The sequence below is a fragment of the Lactuca serriola genome, chromosome 8 (assembly GCF_051521515.1).
Source record: "Lactuca serriola cultivar US96UC23 chromosome 8, Lser_US96UC23_V15, whole genome shotgun sequence".
Lineage (NCBI taxonomy): Eukaryota > Viridiplantae > Streptophyta > Magnoliopsida > Asterales > Asteraceae > Lactuca > Lactuca serriola.
In genome coordinates this window covers 71,506,287-71,529,977 of record NC_136415.1, presented here as the reverse complement: position 1 = coordinate 71,529,977, position 23,691 = coordinate 71,506,287, and the positions used below count along the sequence as shown (strand labels likewise).

General features: G+C 35.7%; 1 protein-coding gene across 1 annotated transcript; it reads right to left on the bottom strand.

The window, feature by feature from the left end:
* Positions 1-18,326: 18,326 nt before the first annotated feature.
* LOC145068331 (disease resistance protein Roq1-like) lies at positions 18,327-23,688 on the bottom strand. The gene is made up of 5 exons (XM_079015286.1): positions 22,729-23,688; positions 21,087-22,173; positions 20,798-21,016; positions 19,283-20,128; positions 18,327-19,164 (listed from the first exon to the last, which is right to left on the bottom strand). The coding sequence occupies exons 1-5, from the start codon at positions 23,229-23,231 to the stop codon at positions 18,517-18,519; spliced, it is 3,303 nt and encodes a 1,100-aa protein (XP_078871412.1). The 5' UTR covers positions 23,232-23,688; the 3' UTR covers positions 18,327-18,516.
* Between the last annotated feature and the right edge of the window lie 3 nt (positions 23,689-23,691).

Below are 23,691 nucleotides of genomic sequence, written 5' to 3'. Positions count from 1 at the left end.
AGTAGACACAGGTACGTCCCATAATTTCCTTTCTAAAAATGAAGCTGAAAAGATGAACATTCAGTACACCAAAGAAATAGGCTGGTTGAAAGCTGTCAACTCTCCTTCCGAGCCTATTCTTGGAGTCGCTTATAGGGTAGTTATCGAGATCGGAGGATGGAAAGGTCCTATCGATCTAACCGTAGTACCCATGGATGATTATTGCATGGTCTTGGGGATGGAGTTCTTCGACCAGGTACGCCCTTTCTCGTTCGAAGATCAAACCATGCGTATCACCAAGGATTCAACGATACACATCGTACCTTTGGAAAGAAGCAAAACGGAGTCCCGGATCTTGTCGGCCATGCAACTCAACAAGGGACTAAAGAAGGGAGAAATGACATACTTAGCAGCGTTAAAAGAAGAAACCACCCCTCTCAATGAAAAGATGCCAGAGATAGTGAAAAAAGTACTAGAAGAATTCAAGGACGTGATGCCGCCAGAGTTACCAAAGAAGTTACCACCGAGAAGAGAAGTGGATCACGAGATAGAACTCGAGCCTGGAGCTAAACCACCAGCGATGTGTCCTTATAGAATGGCTCCACCGGAGTTAGAAGAGCTAAGAAGACAATTGAAAGAGCTACTAGATTCCGGATTTATCCACCCCTCAAAAGCCCCATTCGGTGCCCCAGTCTTGTTCCAGAAGATACATGACGGAAGTCTAAGAATGTGCATAGACTACCGGGCCCTGAACAAAGTAACAATAAAGAACAAGTACCCTATCCCACTGGTAGCTGATCTATTTGACCGACTCGGGAGTGCACGATGGTTCACAAAGCTGGACTTAAGGTCGGGTTATTGGCAAGTACGCATAGCAGCAGGGGACGAACCAAAGACGACGTGTGTGACAAGGTATGGCTCCTACGAATTCTTAGTCATGCCTTTTGGATTAACGAATGCCCCTGCCACATTCTGCACTTTAATGAATAAGATATTTCACCCATTCTTGGACAAATTCGTAGTGGTGTACTTACAGACATAGTAGTTTACTCTGAGTCGTTAGGAGAGCACGTTGAACACTTGCGGTTAGTCTTCCAAGTACTCAGGGAAAACCAATTATACATAAAGATAGAAAAGTGCTCTTTTGCCCAACCAGAAGTAACGTTCCTAGGGCATAGGATCGTTGATGGGAAGATCCATATGGATAGCAACAAGATACGAGCAATCCAATAATGGGAGCCACCAAAGAACGTTTCTGAACTACGATCGTTCCTAGGCCTTATAAACTACTATCGAAGATTTATATCCGGATACTCAGCTAAAGCCACTCCCCTCACCGACCTTCTAAAAAAGAAAGTTTCGTGGGAATGGACTGAGAAGTGTCAAATGACGTTTCATCTTCTAAAGAAAGCTGTCACGGAGGAACCAGTCTTAAAGCTACCAGACTACACGAAACCATTCCAGGTGCAAACGGATGCGTCAGACTTTGCGATTGGAGGAGTGTTATTACAAGATGACCATCCAGTGGCCTACGAAAGCCGAAAACTAAATGATACGGAACGGAGATACCCGGTACACGACAAAGAAATGACAGCAATCGTACATTGCCTTCGAGTATGGAGACACTATTTTCTTGGGAGCCAGTTCGTTATCCAAACCAATAATGTGGCGACTAGTTACTTCCAAAATCAGAAGAAGATAAGTCCTAAGCAAGCTCGTTGGCAAGATTTCTTAGCAGAATTCGATTATGTCATGAAATATAAGCCAGGAAAAACCAATGTAATTGCGGATGCCCTGAGTCAAAAGGCCGAACTAGCAACCCTCTCTCGAGTAACATGCGATTTTGCTGACTGGATCAAGGAAGGGCTAAATCAAGATCCGTTAACGAAGAACTTAATGGAAATGGCAAGAAAAGGCAAGACCAGAAAATTTTGGGTCGAAGGCGGATTATTATTCACGGTCGGCAATCGAATGTATGTCCCAAGATGGAACAACTTGAGAAGAGAAATCCTAAAGGAATGTCATGATTCCAAATGGGCTGGACATCCAGGTACTCATCGTACAAAAGCAATTATAGAACGATCCTATTATTGGCCCAATATGCGAAGTGACATAGACGTCTATGTGAGGACTTTCCTTATTTGTCAACAAGATAAGGTCGAACAGGCCAAACCGGCGGGATTATTGGAACCACTACCGATCCCCGAAAGACCATGGGAAAGCATATCGATGGATTTTATTTCAGCATTACCGACGTCCGAAGGGTGCGGATCAATAATGGTGATTGTAGATCGATTCTCCAAATATGGAACGTTTATTCCAGCCCCTCGGGATTGCACAGCTGAAGAAGTAGGGCGACTATTCTTCAAGCATGTCGTGAAGTATTGGGGACTTCCTCGAAGCATTATAAGTGATAGAGATCCCTGCTTTACAGGGAAGTTTTGGAGGGAGCTATTTAAGCTAATGGGATCGGAACTCCACTTCTCGACTAGTTTCCACCCCCAAACCGATGGCCAAACTGAAAGGGTGAATCACTTGCTCGAGATTTATTTGAGGCACTTTGTCAGTGCAAACCAACGGGATTGGGCCAAGCTAATTGATTTGGCCCAATTTTCATATAACTTACAACAGAGTGAGGCTACGGGGAAGAGTCCTTTCGAGATTGTAAAAGGCCAACAACCATTGACGCCCTAAGAGCTAACAAACGGTTACAAAGGATCAAGCCCACCCGCGTACAAGTTCGTCAAAGGATGGGACGAGGAACTCGACATAGCAAAGTCTTACTTACACAAGGCAGCCAAGCGAATGAAGAAATGGGCGGAAGAGAAGAGGCAGCCAAGAGAGTTCATAGTAGGGGACGAGGTGATGGTAAAACTCCCACAAAAGATGTTCAAATCCACCCGAAAGGTACACAAAGGCTTAACACGAAGATACAAGGGGCCATACAAAGTTCTCGAAAAGGTTGGGACCCGATCATACAAGCTTGAATTACCATCCTACTTAAAAATCCATCCCGTATTCCATGTAAGTCTTCTCAAAACTTACAACCGCGATAAAGAAGATCCGTCGAGGAGCAAATCACATCGAGCCCCAGTAGCAAACGTGGTCTCATATGACAAGGAGGTGGATGAAATCCTAGCAGATAGAACAGTTCGTAAACGGGGCTTACCTAATTGGACAGAATATTATGTTCGATGGAAGGGACTACCCGATAGTGAGTCCAGTTGGGAACGAGAACAAGATCTGTGGCAGTTCCGAAGCAAGATCGAGGAGTACATATCGAAGACTTGACGAGGTCGTCAAGAACTTAAGTGGGGGAGGGTGTCACGATCGAGATTCTAGACTCTTCCAGAGTACTCCAGAAAATGGAAGAAATTACAAGTATAACACATTAGACCCAGGAACGTCCTAGATTTCTCTAGGACATCAAAGAATGATTTAGAACATTTCATGAAGACTTTTAAATATATGTAACTTGGTAGAATATTCTAGATTAGTCAAGAATATAGGACTAATGTAGTAATATCTAGAAACTTCCCAAGAGGGGGAAGGACAAGTATAAATAGGGAGGAGCTCATTTGCTCCAAACCATTGGAAGTTCTCTTGTATTCTCTCGTACACTCTAATAGAAGTTCTCTTTCGTTTGTAGAAACTTCGAATCCTTTATTCTCTTGCTTTACTTAGTCATTTATACATCCAAATGGAGCATCGTAGCCTGACTTAGTCGAAGTTACACTAAGTGGCACACGGAGATTGTATTGTCCCGTGACATGGCGCTCTTTTGTAGTCAAACGAACCGTTTATGAAAGATCACGATTTTAATTAAGAATCTTTGGCATTAAATAATTTAAAATATGGAAAGTTTAGTTAAACTGACATTCCAAATTATGCATCTGTATCGTATTAGTATTGGGCAATGATATTTCCACTTGGTTTTTTTATCCATCCACTTAATAAAATTTTATTTTTCCTTTTATGCCCTTACTCACCGCCCCATATTATGATTTTGTTTGCTATTTTTTAATTTGACTTTTATGCAATGTATTTGGAAACTCACGATCTTGATTTTGGTTTCCTAACATAACCCTTAATTGGTTTTATTTTATAATTTTGCTTTTATTGTTTTTTCTATTATTATTTCAATTATGATTTTATTATATATTATTAAAGTAATATGTATAACATCTAAATACTTAAGGAAAAAATTTTAAAAAAAATCATATTAGATATGATGCAAACAACATACGGACGTATTATTATCATAAGTTAAATAATTTTGTTTGGTTTATTAAGTTTGTGTATTATAAGCTAAAAGCTTTTTTTAATTAGTGGTGTATTCTAAACAGATATCATGGTCATAAATAACATAGCGGTTACGAAACACAATTTGAAATAACGGTTATCTCGATGTATTGTTTTTTTTAACATTTTTGGAATATGCATCCTTTTGAATATCTTTATTGAGCAGCATCTTACCTAAATAGGGCGAATGTTTATTTACCGCTACTATTACATCATGACAACTGCTATTTCATTGCGTTCCATGACCATTATTTTCTTTGTGACCGTGATAGTAGTTTAGATTACAACACTAATATAAAATTAATTCATTTTAGTAGCGTATGACACTTAATAAATAAACAAAAATCTTTAATTGATTCCGATAATACTATGACCGTACAATTTAGGTATCATACATGATTTTTATTTAATTTTTGTTTAAAAAAATTAAATATTGATGTTATTGATATATGCTTTATTTTAATAATATATAAAAAATCAAAACTAAAGTAAAACAAAAAATAAATATAAAAGCAAATAAGGGTCCTTGTTAAACCAAAATGTAGGAGTTTGGTTTCCAAATTAAGCGCGTAAAATCAAAATTAAAAACGAAGACAAAATAATAAGGATGACATCAGGTTTGGAGATTGGGTTTTAATAACTGTGATATTTAAAGGGCAAAAGAGGAAAAAGTAAATTTTATCAAGTGGATAAATAAAAATACCAAGTGGAAGTATCACCTCCCATTAGTATTAACCAGCCAAATTGTTGTATCTTGTATTTTATTTTTTATCTTGCAACAAAGGGGATCTTCTAAGGTTTCTCTGGTCAACTTTAATTTTTTTTCGGTGGTGTAGTGCATCCAAAAAGCGAGAAATGCGTTTATGTTTAAGAAAAAGAGTTGTTCTTCGTTAAATGCGGCGGATGAGCAGGTCGGTCCAATACATGGGCGACTTGAGACTAGGCCCAGGGCATCAAAGTGTTGGGGGCATAAGTGACCCTAAAAAATTAGTCCAATATTCTTGTGATTTGATTTCCTAAGTAAAAAATGGCACCGACAACACTTTAGGCGCCAAACAACTCAAGACTAAGGCTATGCGGAGTCGAGAGTGCCAAGCTCGCCAACTACATTGAAACACCGCCCCCTAGCTCTCGCTAGGGGGCTCGCCATGTTCAAGTCGTCATATGTTTAGCGAGCTGAAAGAAAAAGATTCCTTGGTTTCTATTGGTTGCATGCATACAGCTTTACTTTTCACTTTTCAGTTTGCATGTTTCAGTTTGCATGCATGAGAATACAATACAAAACATTTTTAATATACATATATATATATATATATATATATATATATATATATATATATACACACACACACACACACACTCAAATAATATAAATCAAACACACTCTCACCAATTTACACACAAAAAATCATATCTCTCACAAACATTCTCTCTCAATTCACCACAGAATCATGTCTTCATCTCAAACAAAGAAAAAACCTACGAACCAACAAAAAAAATCTTCAAACCTTCCAACTCCAAACACTCAATCAACAAACCTTTCATCCTAAAACCTTCCATCACCACCATGTTATCGACCATCATTTGATCAACCAATTCAGTCTCCTTCTAACTTCTACTTTCCTACAATGGCTCCGCAAATGTTTCCATTTAATCATTTCTCTTATCAAGCAATGGGATTTTACCACAATCAATATCAACCAACACCTCGTCCGGATATGGATCTTGATCCGTTTGAAACGGTTCAAGAAACTCAATTCTTTTCTCAACCCCAACAACAAACTGACTTTCAAACTCAACCACATCGCCTACTCGACGAGTCATCCGATTCTTCTGATGAAGCCCCCGTTGCAGATCCAGTTCAAGCATTTTTTCAAGAGCCCGAAATAGAACAACACGCACAAAAAAAAAAGGAAAAGGGAGGGCTAAAAGTAAAGGGTGGACGGATGATGAAGAAAGGGCACTAGCTCAAACATGGCTAGATGTGTCGGAGGACTCGATCCACAGGAATGATCAAGACTCAACAACCTTCAAAAAAAAGTTTGGAATAACTTTTGCAACCGCATGAATAACAGGGACCGCAAACCCGATGCACTTTACTCGAAGTGGAGGAACACAAACCGAGCCGCAATGGAGTTCAACGGCATATACATGAACGCGATAAAAAATCCCCAAAGCGGTGCAACTGAGGTGGATGTCATGGCTAAGGTGCGAAAGATTTACAAGGCTAAAGTCAGAAAACCTTTGTCAATGAATCGTTTTGGGAAGTTGTGAAGGGCAATCAAAAATGGCTAAATCTAAAAAGTCGAGACGATTACGTGGGGTTGTCCAAACGAAGAAAAACTTCGGAGTCCACCCACAGTCAATCTTCTGATGCACATATCGTGGGGATTGACCTCAACAACAATGATTGTCCTTATGAAGTTCCAACTCGTCCTATGGGACGAGACAAAGCAAAAAGAAAGTTGAAAGGAGTACCAAATTCGTCGACTAAACGGAGGAGATAATAAACACAATGAAAGGGTTAGACGATAAGCTTGAGGGTTTTTTGGAATTGGGAAAGTTAAGAGAAATAAACCGTGCTAGAAAGGCGAAGAATCATGCGTTAGAACTTTACTTTAAACCCATAGGAGATGAATTGTCCGAGGAGGAACGTTGGGTTATTAACAAAGCCAAGCGGGATCTCGCTAAAGAATACAATTGGGATTAGTTGTAGTTTTTTTAGTCGTATGTTCCGTCTACTATTATTAAGTGGTAGTTTTTTAAGTCGTATGTGTCGTCGACTATTAATGTTATCTTTTTTATTTAAATTTTAAGTGTTTGTAACATTTTTTATTTAATATATATATATATATATATATATATATATATATATATATATATATATATATATATATATATATCCATATACATAAAAAATTATATATACATGGAATCTATGCCATTTTGTCTTTATATGTATGTAATTTATGCAGGGAATCTATGCCACTTTGTCTTTATATGTATGTAATTTATCTTTATATGTATGTAATTTATGCAGGGAATCTATGCCACTTTGTCTTTATATGTATGTAATTTATGCATGGAATCTATGCCACTTTGTGTTTATATGTATGTAATTTATGCAGGGAATCTATGCCATTTTGTCTTTATATGTATGTAATTTATGCAGGGAATCTATGTCACTTTGCGTGTGTGTGTGTGTGTGTATATATATATATATATGTAATTTATGCAGTAGCAAAGCACCACGTCTTCAAATCAAACAATCACTTCAATGTCGTCTTCGTCATCTTCAGCGGACAATGTTCTTGATAATGTACTGCAGTCGGTCGTTTCCATACGTAATATGCTACAACAACGTCTTAACAACATTGGATCAACCAACGATCAACGTAAACGAAGAAGATATATTTAAAGACAACGTGAAGCGGCCCACCAACGTCTCATGCAAGATTATTTTGACGAGAATGCTCTCTTTGAAGGATATTATTTCCGCAAATAGTTCCGGATGCATAAAGATTTGTTTATGCGTATTGTAGAAGGTGTGACTTCAGTGTCTGAGTATATGCAACAACGCACAGGCGCAAGAGGTACATTAGACTTTGATCCAATTCAAAAATGTACTGCCGTATTTCGTATGTTAGCATATGGCACCCCCCTGATGCACTAGACGAGAGTTTTAGAATGTCTGCACGTACTGCCCGAGATAGTCTTCATGAATTTTACATAGTTGTCATGTCTTTGTATGGTCCACGATATTTGTGTCGGCCTACTGATTGTATGCTCGTCATGGAAATGTCCATGGTTTGCCTGGGATGTTAGGAAGTTTAGATTGCATGCACTGGAGATGGAATGCGTGTCCTAACGCATATCAAGGACAATACAGAAAGGGCAATTATCATTATCCCACGGTCGTACTTAAAGCTGTAGCATCACAAGATTTGTGGATCTGGCATGCCTTTTTCGGTAGTGTCGGTTCGCTTAATAACATTAATATTCTCAATAATTCACCAATATTCAACAAGGTGTATGATGGTACTGCTTCAAATTTGTCATTTGTATTACGAGGAACAGAATACAAATTTGGGTACTATCTTGTGGATGGGATCTATCCTGACCTTTCTGTTTTCGTTAAAAGTTTGTCATGTCCGAATGACCCTCAGAGAGCCAAATTTAAGAGAGTTCAAGAAAAAGCAAGAAAAGATATTGAAAGAGCGTTTGGAGCACTTAAAAAGCGTTGGCAGATAGTTGCAAAACCATCCATGTTTCGTGATATTTCTAATATGATAGAGGTGATGTATACATGTATCATATTGCATAATATGATATTAGAACATGAAGGAAACGCGATATGTGAGTACGACGAGAATGAAGTCATCCCGGAGACACAACCACTAGAACATGGTGGTCAAGAACGGATGCAAAGATTGAGGATAATTCGGAGTGTAGTAATCCATACCGATCTTCGCCGCCATTTGACCGATCATCTTTGGATGATGGAAAATCTTGATCTAAATATACCACCAGAAGACGAATTGGAAGGCCAATATTCGGAGGAAGACCCGTTGTTGTAGTGTGTGGTTTTTTTTATGAAGTGAGTTTTAATAATGAAGTGTGTTTTTTTTTATGTATTAAATCATGTTTTAATAATGAAGTGTGTTATTTTGTGTATTAAATAAAAATTATTTGTTTATTAAAATAAAATAATTAAATTAAATTACATAAAATAAATAGAAAAAATATATTTATTAAAATATAGTAATTAAATTAAATTAGAAAAAAGAAAATACAAAAAATTGAGTGCTAAGAGTGTTACCACTCCTTACAAAATGTTAAGTGTAAGTGTTAAACAAAAAAATGATGCGGCATTAAAAATACTTATGTGGCAAGGTGCCAAGAATGCCACCACTCCTCTTAGTCTAAGAGACTAATCTTCGTCAATTGCGCTTGGAAAAACGAAAAGCCACCTGGAACAACGTTATTGTCGTTTGGAGAACTCAATGCCTAGAGGCTAGAAACATTTGTTATTACTTTTTCTAAATCATATTTCTGCTTTGAGTGCATTTAAATTTCTTAGTTATCAGTGGATTAGATAGATTCCAAGTAGTTTAGGAGTCGATTTCTGATTTCTAAATACTCTAATTTTAGTATTTTAGAGTTTTGCTTTCCCTTCGAGTGATACAAGTAAACAATCTGATTTATGGTTATAAATTGAACAAGGGACATCAAATTCTAGAGATATTTAATCTAATTCTAATTTTTGAAGAGAGAAGACAGGAGGCATTCAATTGGTATTTTTCTAAGCCACTAATATGTAAAGTAATTCCTAATTCTGGTAATTGTATCCCGGTTCTTATTACAGATTTTAATCACCACTTTTAGTGTTATTCTGAATTTCTTATTTGAGTCATGAGTTGGTGTTTGAAGTTGAAGCTCAACTGTCGTATGATAAGTTCGGTCTTCTGCTTGCCTTCGGTATGTATTTTTATCTTTAGCAAACATCCTAATACAAACTCATTTTCAAGAGTGAATGAAAGTTTCAAGCATTAATACTTATCCTTTGTAGCAACATAACTATTATTGTTGTTAAAATGCAATATTTCCAATAATTTGTTGTTGAATCGCTTTGGTTCGTTAGCACTGAACTTTAATTGTTTGTTTTTAGTGACCCTTTTATTTAAATTCAACAAAATAAAAAAATGAAGATAATTTAATATCATTATCATTATATACTTATAAAGGAATCATTTTTCCTTTCACCACATTCATTTGAAACTCCCATTCATTTTTCCTTTCATCACATTCATTTGAAACTCCTATGACTTTTCAATTTCTTTCTAATAATGATTATAAGTTTGTTAATAAGGTTAAATAAATATAAAACCTAAAGTGTAATCATATATAAACTAAATTTCAATATTAAAAGAATATATTTGCTTCTACTTATAAAGTTATGTTTTTTAACTTTTAACATGTTATACTTAATTTATTAGATCTAATATGTTGTTGTATGTATACCATTATTATTTTAAAGCTACAACTTTTGAACAATTTGTATAAAATACTTAAATTGTAGGATCAACTTAAATATAAAATTTAGTTTAACTTAAACAATCTAAAGAATATTTTGTAAATAGTTAAAAATGATAAATTGTAGTGTCTTTTCTAATAATGATTATAAGTTGGTTAATAAGGTTAAATAAGTATCAAACCTAAAGTGTAATCATAAATAAACTAAATTTCAATATTAAAATAATATTTTTACTTCTACTTATAAAGTTATATCAACATATTAAACTTAATTTATTAGATTTAATATATTGTTGTATGTAAACCATTATCAGTTTAAAGCTATAACTTTTGAACAGTTTGGACAAAATACTTAAATTGTTAATTTAAACATAACATTACAGGGTCAACTTCAATATAAATTTCAATTCCACTTAAAAAACCCAAAGAATATTTTGTGAATAGTTAAAAATGATAAATTGTAGTTCTAAATGCAAAAACTAAATTATAATATCAATTTAACTAAAATATTTCCTAAATATATTTTTATATTGGTTAAAAAATTTCAAATAAGTAGCTTAAAATAACTTACAATAACAATAGTTAAAAATACATCTATATAAATGATTATATTGTTACCATTAAAATTAAAAAAAAATTGTTTGATGTTTTAAATAATTACAATGATAGAAATTATAATGTTAAGTAAGTAAATTTTAAAAAATTAATTAACAATAACAACAACTATACATAACATTAAACCATATATTATATTTAATTTTATTAATGAGTAACCCGATGGTAGAGTTCATTCAAAAGATTGAGATTATGCATTTTAATAGATGTATATATTATCATATAATTCAAAATAATCAATATATTATATCAACTTAGTATACGAATTATTATATCAAATTTAACAACAACATTATTGTTACATTTAAAGAATATACATTTGTAAAGATTTCAGCTATATAAATGCTTATGCGCAACGCGCGGGCATTCGCCTAGTTATTTTATATAATGGTGCTATAAGATCTCATAAAATTAGTTTACATAAGATGCCATATATTGACTCTGTCTACTTGAATGACTTTAAATGTAATTGTTTCTTTAACTGATGAAATATATCACAATTAAACTGATTCTTGTATTTCTTTTATTTCAACAGATGAGGCGTAGATTAGTTGAGATACACATCCTATCAGTGGGTTAAGTAATTTATTTGTATTGATCATAGCTGCAGAATAAAAAAATCCACTTTTACGGATCAATGAGCATACACAAGATAATGTTCTTGTAAATTTTGATGGCGATCTTAGAATCATGCATAGCTTACTAATTAATGATGTCGCTAATAATCATGTTTCCATCTGTTGCTTATTATACCATGGTATTTTTATTTATGAGCCTGGACTCAAAGCATTGAAAGAACGTATGAACATCGCTGTAGGTGGTGGTTGTACTTTTTAGTTTTTACAGAGGGTAATATTTTCAAATAAAAATGTGTTAACATTTTTCTTTCATAAAGTCATGTTTTATATGGGACTGGGGTCAAACATAGGGGCATTATTAAGTTTGTTCGCCCGAGGCATGAAAACTCTATGGACCGGTCCTGCGGATGAGATTCAGTTAGTTAATTGTGTTTAACTTTGTCTAGATCAATAATAGAACCCTTTGTAATTTTATTTGTTGGTTTGATTGTGTTTTATGTCTGTAACTTGTAATGTTTACATTCTTTTTTACTAGTGTCTTCCCTAGTGGTTTAATACATTCACCGTTCAAAAATAATTTAATATCATATGTTTTTGACTCTTTTGCCCTCACTTTAGCTTCTTACTATGGTGGTGCTTTTTTAACCTGTTGTTTCCAAAAAAAAAAAAAAAAAAAAAAAAAAAAAAAAAAAAAAAAAAACTAATATAATCATATCACCATTCATAAATAAAGGATTTGAATTGTTTTTTATTTAGCAGTTATCATTAATTTTTTATTATAGTTCTTTTTTTTAAACTATAAAAATGGCCCATCTTATTTGTGATTCTTTTTATTAAAGTCCAAAATAGTTTCAAATTGCAAAAAAATGTTTTTATTTGAGGGTTTTTCGTTGTGGATTTAGTCCCTAATTATAACAAACATTAAAATCTCTTTGTTTTCTTCGCCACGTGCTCCTCATATGAGGGTATTTTCGTCTTTTTTTCTTGAGGGAGCAATTTCGCATTAAATGTTTGAATTTCAGCTATTAAATGTTGTCTTCCCAACCTAGTTATTTCAAACCCACGACCAATAAGATGTTGCTATGCTACAATGTAGATTTTGTTGTCAAAAGAAGAAACATAAACCTTTGTGAAACAGTGATGTTGTTTGATCAATGCTAATTTTTGTTCACATGTCTTATTGTATTTTTGGGGTGAACTATAAGTACATGCTTTACACATAATCGGTCTTTGATCGATTGTAAACTAAATATTACTCCTTATGAAGCCATGACCAAATGAAAACCAAATGTTAAATTATTTCATATTTTGTTGTTGATGTTTCATTGTAACATACCGAAAACCCGCGTCAAATTTTCATTTTTAATAATGTTACATTCAAAATAAATCATTGTTCAAAAATCATTATTCATAAATCAGAGTTATAATGAAAATAATGTAAAATCTTGAATCATAAAGCTGTTGATGTGTGAGTAGAGTCTCGCCTTCGTAATCCAACAGGCACTTGGAAAAATAGTTAATCTACAACTGTAAGCACAAAGTTTAGGGAGTTCTACAAATATCTCATACAGCACAGCATACATAACAACAAACTTGAAACTATCAGAAATTCTGAATAGCACATATCGTACGCAATATAACAGTTATGGGTCTTCAACAACCATGGGGACTATCAGCAGTCCTAGTGGCTAACAGCACGCCCTGTGGATTAACAACACACCTCGTGGGTTATCAATAACCCTAGGGACTATCAGAAGTCATATGGACTTATAGCAGTCTAAAAGTTATCAACAACTCAATTCACATGCAGCAATAATCAACAGATAAGGCCCAACTAGTCAACACATACCACTGCACAGGCAAGAATGGTGAGAGGAGACTCACCTCATAAGTAGCAGCTAAAATTCACAGCTCTCACCTAGCAAAGACTGATCCTACATGGCACCTAACAGAAATAAATAGTACATTTTCGGTCTGAAATCCAAAACCCTTAGTTTGACCAAAAGTCGACCATGGTCAAAAGTCAACATCAGTCAATGGTCATGTCGTGACTAGTAAAGGAAAAAATAGTCGCGAACACTACATCTCACGACATGACGGGCTATTGGCCACGTTGTGAGATCTACTATGGCCAACTTTGAGCATTAACCTCTTAATCCCTTAATCCATTCCTTGAGACTTTCCAGAGGGTCTCCCCTAACCCTAAGGACCATAAAAATATATTTATAGTCATACATGTCCAATGCATGACTTGAACACCAATTAGGTCAATAAGAGGGAAAATGAGATCAAAAATCATGCTTGGAGTCTAAATCAATACCAAATCTCAGATCTAGTCTCATACTAAAAAGGAAATGCCTCGATGACCCATAAAGTTGCTAACTTTATGGATCTCATGCATGCTACCAAACCCATCCATAAAAAGGAAAGCATAAACCATAGATTTAACATGCATTAAAGATAAATGTAGAAGCTTTATGACATACAAGGGTACAAAAGCATTGTAAGATGATGAGGTAGGAGCTTGATAGCCAAAAGGGTGCACCCAATGAGTCTTCTTCTTCTTCAAAGAACCAAAAATCACTAAACGATCACCAAAAACCACCATGAAGAACTAGGGTTAGCATTTATGAGGTTTACAGAGATGGAGGCTGAAAAATTAACCCTAAAACCAATTTTAGGGTGCTTAAATACAAAGCAAACACTAAAAGATCATGGGTTTGGGCTGTAGCAATTCTCATGTCGTGAGCCTCTATGTCTCATGTCGTGAGATCAGTCCCGAACACAATTTACATTTTAACCCATGTCACGTCGTGACAACTCAAATGTAATGTGAGACTCAGTTTCTTCCAAAAATCGACCTTTTGACTCCTTAAAACCCTAAATCGATCCATCCATGAAAACAAGTGTTACATTCATAAAGAGAAATAAAGATAACTTAGGAAAGTTTGAATCTAGATAACAAGGATAGATCTTCTTAGTTTACTATTTCACTTCAACATGTTTTAAGCGAACTCACTAGAGTAATCGAAGAAAGTATTAATGTTTACTCTATCAAATTTTATAGTAGGAAGCTAGATTGTGAACATTTTAGTTTCCAAATGGTTGATTATACTGTGCAAAATCCCATTTAACCCATTTATGTTCATAAGCCCATATGTTCATATATGAACTACTTTTCCTAACATAAACACAACAATATGTCTGTGGTTCACAATAAATCCAATAAGAGTTGTCAACTCAATCATTCCCACTAATCATCAAGTACCATCTACCGATTCACATATGTACATTCACTGAACATCTGTCCAGCACATCTCAAGTCCATCTAAAGCAATTATTTAGCTAGAACATACGCTTATTCAACCATTATGGGACATAGTGCTTAAGCATTACTTTTCTTGTAATTATCTCTCCTTTTTCACATGTAACTCACTTTTTTTTCACTCAAAACCTACATGCTTAAGCAAGGACGCTCAACTTCAACCTTTATTGATTAAAGATAAAAATTTTCCAGGTTACATTTTTGGTACACGATGTTAAATATATTGCATCCCTCAAACTAAGCGAGGTTGTGTTTTTGTCTCATTATTTCACTAGAATAAAGGGGCCACAAATGCATTATAACGTATATTGACTCAACTAAACATTTGGGTATTCATGCAATCATCAAACACAATACTAGTATGATTCCAAATTACTTTTTACCAAAGTGTTCTAAATTAAGTCCTAGCATTTTTTTAATGCAAAAATTTCAAAATTATACCTAAATTAATATAATCAACCCCCTACCCCACACTTAATTTACGCAATGTCCCCATTGCATATTATGCATAGATAATAAAACATAAAAAAAAATAAAGAAGGAATTGGAACAAACTCTCCTGGGATAGTAGTCGTGAGGTTGATGTTCTTCATTCAAAGCTCCTTCTTTAATTAACTTTAAACATGGGAACAGCTCATCCATGTCTCGGGCGTCAAATCTCGTGTGGTTAAGCTCTAAAAATGCAGGAAAGACTCTTGGAAATCTTCAGGAATTAATCTTCAAGAATGCAGCCAATTGTTGTATAAAATATCATCAAATCATCAGCTTTAGAGGTGAAATGGAAATCAACTCGTCGAGTTAGTAAGGTGACTCGCCGAGTTGTAGCGCGAAACTGGCAGAAGTCGTGAATTTGCACTGTGATTCGTCGAGTCCGAGATGTGCACTCAGCGAGTACATCGCTGTATGGAAAATCTTCCTTTCTGCTCCAAGTCCATTTTTGGTGTACTAAAGTAACATTAAAATGACACTTATGCTCATTTTTCTTCAGTATTTAGACACTCTTTAACCATCTTCATAACCGAACTCGATACTCAAACTCAAAACTCTATTTCCCCTCTTGCCTAGACTTAAAACTCTATTTATATGTATGTTATTTCGGACCAAGCTCCGATGTCGGGCGGTGCCCGAGGAAGGTTTATATGTAGGTTATTCCGGACTAAGGTCTGATGTCGAGCGGTGCCCGAGGAATGTTTGTAGAATAGATCATACTTGTTGTCTGTGTGATACTTGTATGTGCCTTGTATGTGCCTGGTAGAGAGGTGAGTGTGGGCGGGGTCCCATATCTCATCACTAGCTGAGTGTGGACAGGGTTCTATATCTCATCATTAGCAGAGTAGGGGCGGGGCCCATGATAGGCGAGGCCTTAGGACTGGAGCATATAGTATTGTGTATGATTAATTATGAGCTAGTATGATTATATGATATTGTTTGTATGTGTATAGCGGAAGGGGCCCAGGCGGGTCCTGGAAGAAACAGATTTGTATACCGAGCAGGGCTCGATGCCAGGCGAGGCCTGATGCCGGACACTGTCCGATGCCGGACACTGTCCGATGCCGGGCAAGGCCCGAGAAAGGGGCGGGGGCCCAGTATATGTGATTATGTGTATGGTATGTGGTAGGTTGGGGAACTCATTAAGCTTCGTGCTTACGGTTTTCAGTTTTGGTTTCAGGTACTTCCAGTTGCAAAGAGAAGAGTTCGGGATGACTGCATTGCACACACCATGATGTTTAGCCTGGGATGTTTACTCTGATGTTTTGATTTGGAAACTCTAATAATAATGTTTTGAAATACTTTGACTCACGATTTGATGGAATGATTTGATAACTATGGTTTTATTTAATGGTTTATTAATAGATTAATACAAAATTTTTGGATCGTATTTTTGGGAGGTTACAGTTTCCCATTCCCTACAAGAATATAAGTAGGTTTGCTTAAATGAAATAGTTTGGAAACGTTACCAACGCCAAGCGTCATGTGGGCGTCGTGTGGGAAGTTGAGCCTATGTCCATGTACTAAGAGTTGTCTAACTTTTGGTTGTTGAAGTTGTATTGTATGAAATGTGTGATCCAGTTTAGTAGGCATCATGGGTTGTCTGTAGACAATTGAAATGTCAGACGCAATGTGGGCCTGCTGAACTTGAGGTTTTTAGGCTCGAAGGCTGGGTCGAGGCCCATAGTGATCGGGCTAGGGGTAGGAAGCATTGTTGGATAGGGGCAGGTGGGCTTGCCCACTGACCTGATACATGTCGGTTAAGGTAGAGGAGGTTGCACAAGGTACCATGGTGGCTGAGAAATGCCACTGTTTCTTTAGCCATTCCATCCTCCGTGACCCCGAACACAGTTATTTCGGCCACCGCCGGTTCTTCCTCCACAGTAGCCTCCCCAAGAATTAGAAGCACGAGAATCGGATGAATTGTTTTCTCCTGGTCTATCAGTGACATGTTGAGTTGTAAGAGCATGTGGAGAATGATTGTCTTGCTTTTGTCGTCTGGCTTTTTCTATTAATTTGGAGTTGTGAATTCGCTTTGTTGAAGCTAGGTAGAGAGTCTGAGTGTTGAATCAAGGTGGTGATAGTGTCGTATTCTCCCTTGTTGAGGCCAACGACTAATTGGAGAACCATTTTGGTTTCTGAGTTTGGGTTTCTTACATTTGCCAATTGATAAGCAATGGATTTGAGATGGCTACGGTAATTAGCAACGTTTGAGAAGGCATCAAGGCATGTGTTGTTGAATTGTTCCTCAAGATACACTACACGTGTAGTCTTGTTATCCTGGAAGACTTCAGCGAGACAGTTCCACAGTTCTTGAGCACTGTCGCCTAGTTTGATGATGGTTTGGACCAGATCTACAAAGATTGTATTGTAGATCCATTGTTTAACGACTGCACTCACGTAGGTCCACATGGTGTCATCTATATCGGTGCACGTGGTGTCGATATGATCCATGACATTACATGCACATATTTAGATGGTGAATAGCTCGACCCAAGAAGCATAGTGACCGATAGTCCGATCAAACAAGATAGGGATCGAGTTCTTGATGTTGGTGACTGCAAAAGCACGATGAAACGATTTTGGTGGGTTGCTTGATTCGCCAGTCATGATGGAGATGTAGGGTTGCATTGGCTGGAAGTGGAAGAAAGAAAACTTAGGGTTACAGAATTAGCTCTGATACCAAGCGTATAAGTAGAAGAGTAAAGCAATCCCTATCATTGAGGGATTGGAAATCTACAAGAATATTCAAATACAATAGAATATATCTACAAATAATATTAGCTAATAGAGCTTTATATAAATACCACCGATCTGAACCCTTTATCCGGGTTACCAAGATATGGACTTTGAACTTGGATTTCGGTTATTTGGAAAACAAGATTACCTAAATACCAATTCAATGGTTCAAACCATTTAAGTTATTCAGATTAGTTTATTTGTGTAACTGGATTTGGATTGGGATATCCAACAATTCGATAACATATAAATTGATTTTTTTCCTGTAGTATTTGCTTGGCAAGTTTCCAATGGCCCCGATTCGAAATAGAAAACCTACAATCTACTTCTATAATGACACCAAAAATCAGTGACATAATACAACTATATGCTGATATACATATAGCAGCTTAAAACTAACTTATTAATTTAGACTTTCGCACTGCTTTCATCCAGTAATTAAAGTAGAGAAACAACTTATAACAAGAAACGCTTCTCATGATAAGGTTTCCATAAAATCTTGATAGAATTCTTGGAATCATGTTCTATCCTAAATGTATCTTTGTCTTTACCTGCTTCCTTGTTATAAAATTCTGAGCTATCTGTTGTGACTTCTATTGTTTGCAGCTGATTGCCTTTACTCTTCCTAGGAACGAGCTCAGCTCCAACACAACTCTCACCTTTAAACGACTCCCCATACATGCTGCCTGTGTAAACTGTAACCATAGTGCGTGATGAATTCGAAAACACCTCCTTAGTCATGCGTTTTATGGAAACCGAAATCATATTGTATGATGAATTCGACAGTGTGGTGTGCCTCAATGAACCAAAGGAAACATATCCTACAAATGTCATTGTTCCATTATATACAGGCTCCACTATTTCATTAGACTCTTTCCAAAGCTCAAAGAGAATATCTTCATCTACCTCCAACTTCATGACTATATTTATAGCCGGATACCTCATTTTGGTAACAACGCATATCAGGAACCCGCAAAATTTGTCATACCAATTATCCGGAAGATGGAGTGTAAATGTATCCCCCCTAAACAGCCAACCTGCAAACCTCTTTGGAATCTTATGTTTAAGAATGATATTGATAAAGTAATGTTCACTAGCATTTCCCTGCCATGGAAAACAAATTTAGTTATATATGATTCTTATGCTTAGGTTTATATATATATATATATATATATATATATATATATATATATATATATATAATGAAATGCAAAAGCCAAACCTGGAGCATGAAGTCTAGTAATATGTCACTATCACCAAGTTTGTTCTCCCCCTCAAGTGAGATGTGCCATAACCATTTGCAGTTTGAAAGATCTCCAAAGCTTTCAAGAGACATACATTCCTCCACTGTAACAACAGCTATACTTGATGGCAGCTCTGACAATTCTACAAGGCTTTTGCACCTTGACACATTGAGCAGTTTGAGTCGAGGAAGTTGCAAGAGACTAAAATTTAATCGTGAAAAATTATTTGATGTTAGATCAAGTTCTTTCAAGTTGGGTAACTCCCAAACAGCACAGCCAATTTCTTCGTCTCCCAAGCAGCAGCTAAGATACAAAATTCTTAAGTCCTTAAGAAAAAACTGCAACCCTATGTGGTTCATGTTGTTGTGATCATGTAAACAAGGCTTCATGTTGTGAGAGGAAGAAGGCTCCTCTGAACAACATTCTACACCAGGACAAATGCTGCAACCACACCTCCAACAATTAACAAAAAAATTTGTACAAGATTCTATACAAGATGCAACTTCTTTCCCACTGTTATCCAAATCAAGATGTGGTAAATTCGCCATGTTCTTTTCTTGAATCTCTGAGAACTTAAAAAAATTTAATGAAAGGGTCTCAAGTTTCTTTAGTCGGGTAATGGGTGGAAACCTCTTAAGACTCCTACAACCTGATATATGTAAGAAAACAAGTCTCTCCAAGCATCCAATCGATGGATGAATCTCTTCTAAACACATACATCCATTAAGAATGAATCTTTCAAGATTGGGAAGTCCATAAAAATTTGGTGTCATGGTTAGGTAATCCAAACCATGAAGTTCGATTGTCTTCAAATTGGGCAGAAACTGTTGCATATAGACAATTGCAAACGAGTCAAAAATCTAGCACATGCACATACATATATAGTTAGAAAATTCTGAAATGTATCTCAGTTACGTACACATTATTTATGAGATCAAAAGCCTGACAAAAAACTAATTCTTTCCATCTGTGTAAATGGATATCATTTAAAGTGTTCGTTTAGTTAACAATCTAAAAATCACTTGATAAAAACAAAATAATGAAATAAAAATCACTTGAAGCAAATCAATGATATCATTGTTTTATAATGGTTATCAATCAACAAAAAAAATAGATTTAGATTAATACCTAAATAATAGTAATATAACATTTTTTTTTTAAAACAACAAGATTCTGTGTATTTATGTTCACACAAAAGAATATTTATATGGAGGACGTGCTTTACATAATTCTATGGATTACAATGACTAATGTGTCGATATAATATCAAACAAGTTAAATTTTAGTGTATCGTTATGAACAGAAGGGAGATTTACACACTAAAGGTTTGTGCATTCGATACTATAGCTAATTATAATATATATATATATATATATATATATATATATATATATATATATATATATATATATATATATATAGCTGAAGTTGCTTAATGACACCAACAATTAGTCAGGTTAAACATTCATCATCGGATAGACAATAAGAATTACCTTATAACCCTCCCAAAGTTGTTTTTGGAAGCTATCATGCAATACTAGACGGCAAAGCGTCCTTTGTGGAAAGTTACTAAGCAAATGACTTTTAAAATCACCGTACCAATCAATCCACCTAAGGTTCCTCGTGTTTGCAACAATCGAAGGATGATGGTTATATCTTTGTGACTCATCCTCAGGATTTCCAAAGCTTATTGCTTCAATCATGTCGAGTTCCTGTGATTGAGGAACAAAATGGAGTCAGGGTTGAGTTGAAAAGTGTTTATTTATGCATACATAACTATACCATTGTTGCATCCATAGCACATATTTTCATAACATCTTCCTCCATCCAAATCCTACTATGTTTTTCAGGATTGTTAGGATGTTCCCCTCTAACAATGTGGTGTCCCATTTCTTGCACCAGATCATGCATATCAAAATATCCATCTTCTGAAATAGTTATGAGAGCCTTTTGTATCAATACCTTTACTCCTATAACAGGATGAAAACCACATTCATCGAGGATCTTCATTGCCTTATCTTTGTCTTCCCACCTATGAAAACACGCGATATCTAGGAACAAATCTTTCTCAACTGGTGTAAGTCCATCAAAGCTGATTTTTAGCTTTTCCAGAATTTCAGTATCTGGGATCTTTTTCAATCTGGCTAATGCACTTCTCCACTCATGAATATTTTTGTCACACAGAAAAGAACCGAGAACTGTAAGTGCTAATGGAAGCCCACCAGCATAAGAGACCACCTCTTTTGAAAGATGCTCATAATCTTCCACTGGTCTCATGTTATCCCGGGGTGCATGCTTGCAAAAGAGCTTAATAGCCTCATCAGTGCTCAACAAGCTAATATTGTGTATCACGTTTACTTTGTGTGCGGTTAATAAATGCTTATCACGGGTTGTTATTATTATTCGGCTTCCTTCACCAAACCAATCATGTGATCCAGCTAATGCTTTTAGTTGACCAAGGTGATCGACATCATCAAGAACAATCAATACCTTTCTATGGCATAACCTATCCTTTATCATGCATCTTCCTCCTCCAACTCTGGTTACTCCCATTTTTGAAAGAATATCTTCTTCCAACTTTCCCAAACCATATCTTTTTGATTCCTCTCGAATATTTTGAACAAAGCAGCAACCATCAAACTGCCTACAGATTTCATCATATATGGAAGATGCCAGAGTAGTCTTACCACCACCCCCAACCCCCCATATTCCAATCATCCGCACACCACCTGATCCAACTTGTAACTCTGATCTCAAACGTTTCATGCGAGCCACTATTCCAATCAGGTTCTCGTTAGCACTTGAAGTTACTTGATGCAACTTTTGTGAAATTTCGAGAACAATTTGTTTGATGCCTTTTGATTCATGCCTACATATATAAGGATAATTAACATATGCACTCATGAAAAACAAGGTATTCTGTTTCATGTTCTGTGAAATAAAGAAAAAGAGTCCAAATTGTATTTCACATCCAAATAGATTTTGCAAAGTCAATATCACAAGTAATTTCTAACCATTTTCTTCGGAAAGATGGAATAGTTTCAAATAGCAAAAAGCTAAGCAATTCGTCACTAGCTTGAAGTCAGGTTTTAAGTACTGAATTAGAACTAAAAGTCAATAAATTTAATCATAACTTAATTTGAGCTTATCCATAGTCCTAGGACTTAGGATATCTAATATCTTCTAACTTGCTCGATATCCTAAGAAACCACATCTGCTGAAAGCATGACCGAATCTTTTACAGGTTTATATTTGACTCCGATCATGTGATGAAGTCAAAACCTCTCTGTTTATCAAGGTCATCAACTTCATCAAGAATAATTAAAACATTTGCAAACAACGCTTAAAAGGTACAAATATAGAAGCTTTGTAGAGCACACATATCTTACGCATAAAAGGTTGCAAAAACAAAGAAGAAAATTACCCGTTGGCAATGTGCTTAGGATCCCATCCACAAATATTACTTGCATCCACAAGTGCTTTTCTCCAAGATTCAACCTTGGTTTTGTTCTCCAACTCATGTTTAGCAAATGCTTCTCCATACTTCCGTTTTTGTTTTCGTACTTCAGAGGGATCCACATCGTAAAATATAGGCATAACAATTTGTCCTCTGGTATCCCTGCATTTCATAATATGTGCAAGTTCATCCAGACACCACAAAGAATCACAATAGTTTTTTGAAAATACAATGACGGCTATCTGTGATTCTTCAATAGCCTTCATAAGGGATGGGTGGATTGATTCGCCCCGTGGAAGTGTTTCATCGTCTTTGTAAGTGTGGATTCCTTCTTGTTCAAGAGCCGAATAGAGATGGCCCACAAATGTATTACGAGTGTCTTCTCCTCTAAAGCTAAGAAAAACATGGTACTTACATGACTGAGAAGAAAGAACAGGAGAGGAAGGAGAAGCCGATGATGATGATGCCATGGATGTGTTAATTTGTTGAGATATCAGTGAAATGAACTAAAATGAACTATATACATAAAGATGTGAGTTTCCAAGAAATTTCTATATAAAGTGAGTTGAATGTTGAGGCGCACCATATGGGAGTTTCCAAGATATTTCCAATCAACAGAATCTGAATAAGTATCTTTATCACTAGCATTTTTCAATACAAAGGGAGTTGTTTTCACATTGATGATGCCATTATCATATTCAATGATTTTTAATTGGGCAGTTGAGATAATTGATGATGTAGCACGAGTTGTTAGCATTTCATCATCCACATCATCTGGCCATGTGTACAAGAACTTCTCACCAAACCATAACACCCAAAACATGCAATACAAACTTCTAACAAGTCGCTTTTTATTTATTTATTTATTTTGTCTAGAAATAGCTTGTGTGGACTATAAATTTGTACCAAAAGAAATCCAGCTCACTTCTT

Coding starts and splice junctions, on each gene's coding strand:
- LOC145068331 (XM_079015286.1), bottom strand. CDS start 23,231: ATGGCATCATCATCATCGGCTTCTCCTTCCTCTCCTGTTCTTTCTTCT. Junction 22,174..22,728: donor CCTAAGCACATTGCCAACGG/GTAATTTTCTTC, acceptor TTATATATGTAG/GCATGAATCAAAAGGCATCA. Junction 21,017..21,086: donor GTGCTATGGATGCAACAATG/GTATAGTTATGT, acceptor CCTCAATCACAG/GAACTCGACATGATTGAAGC.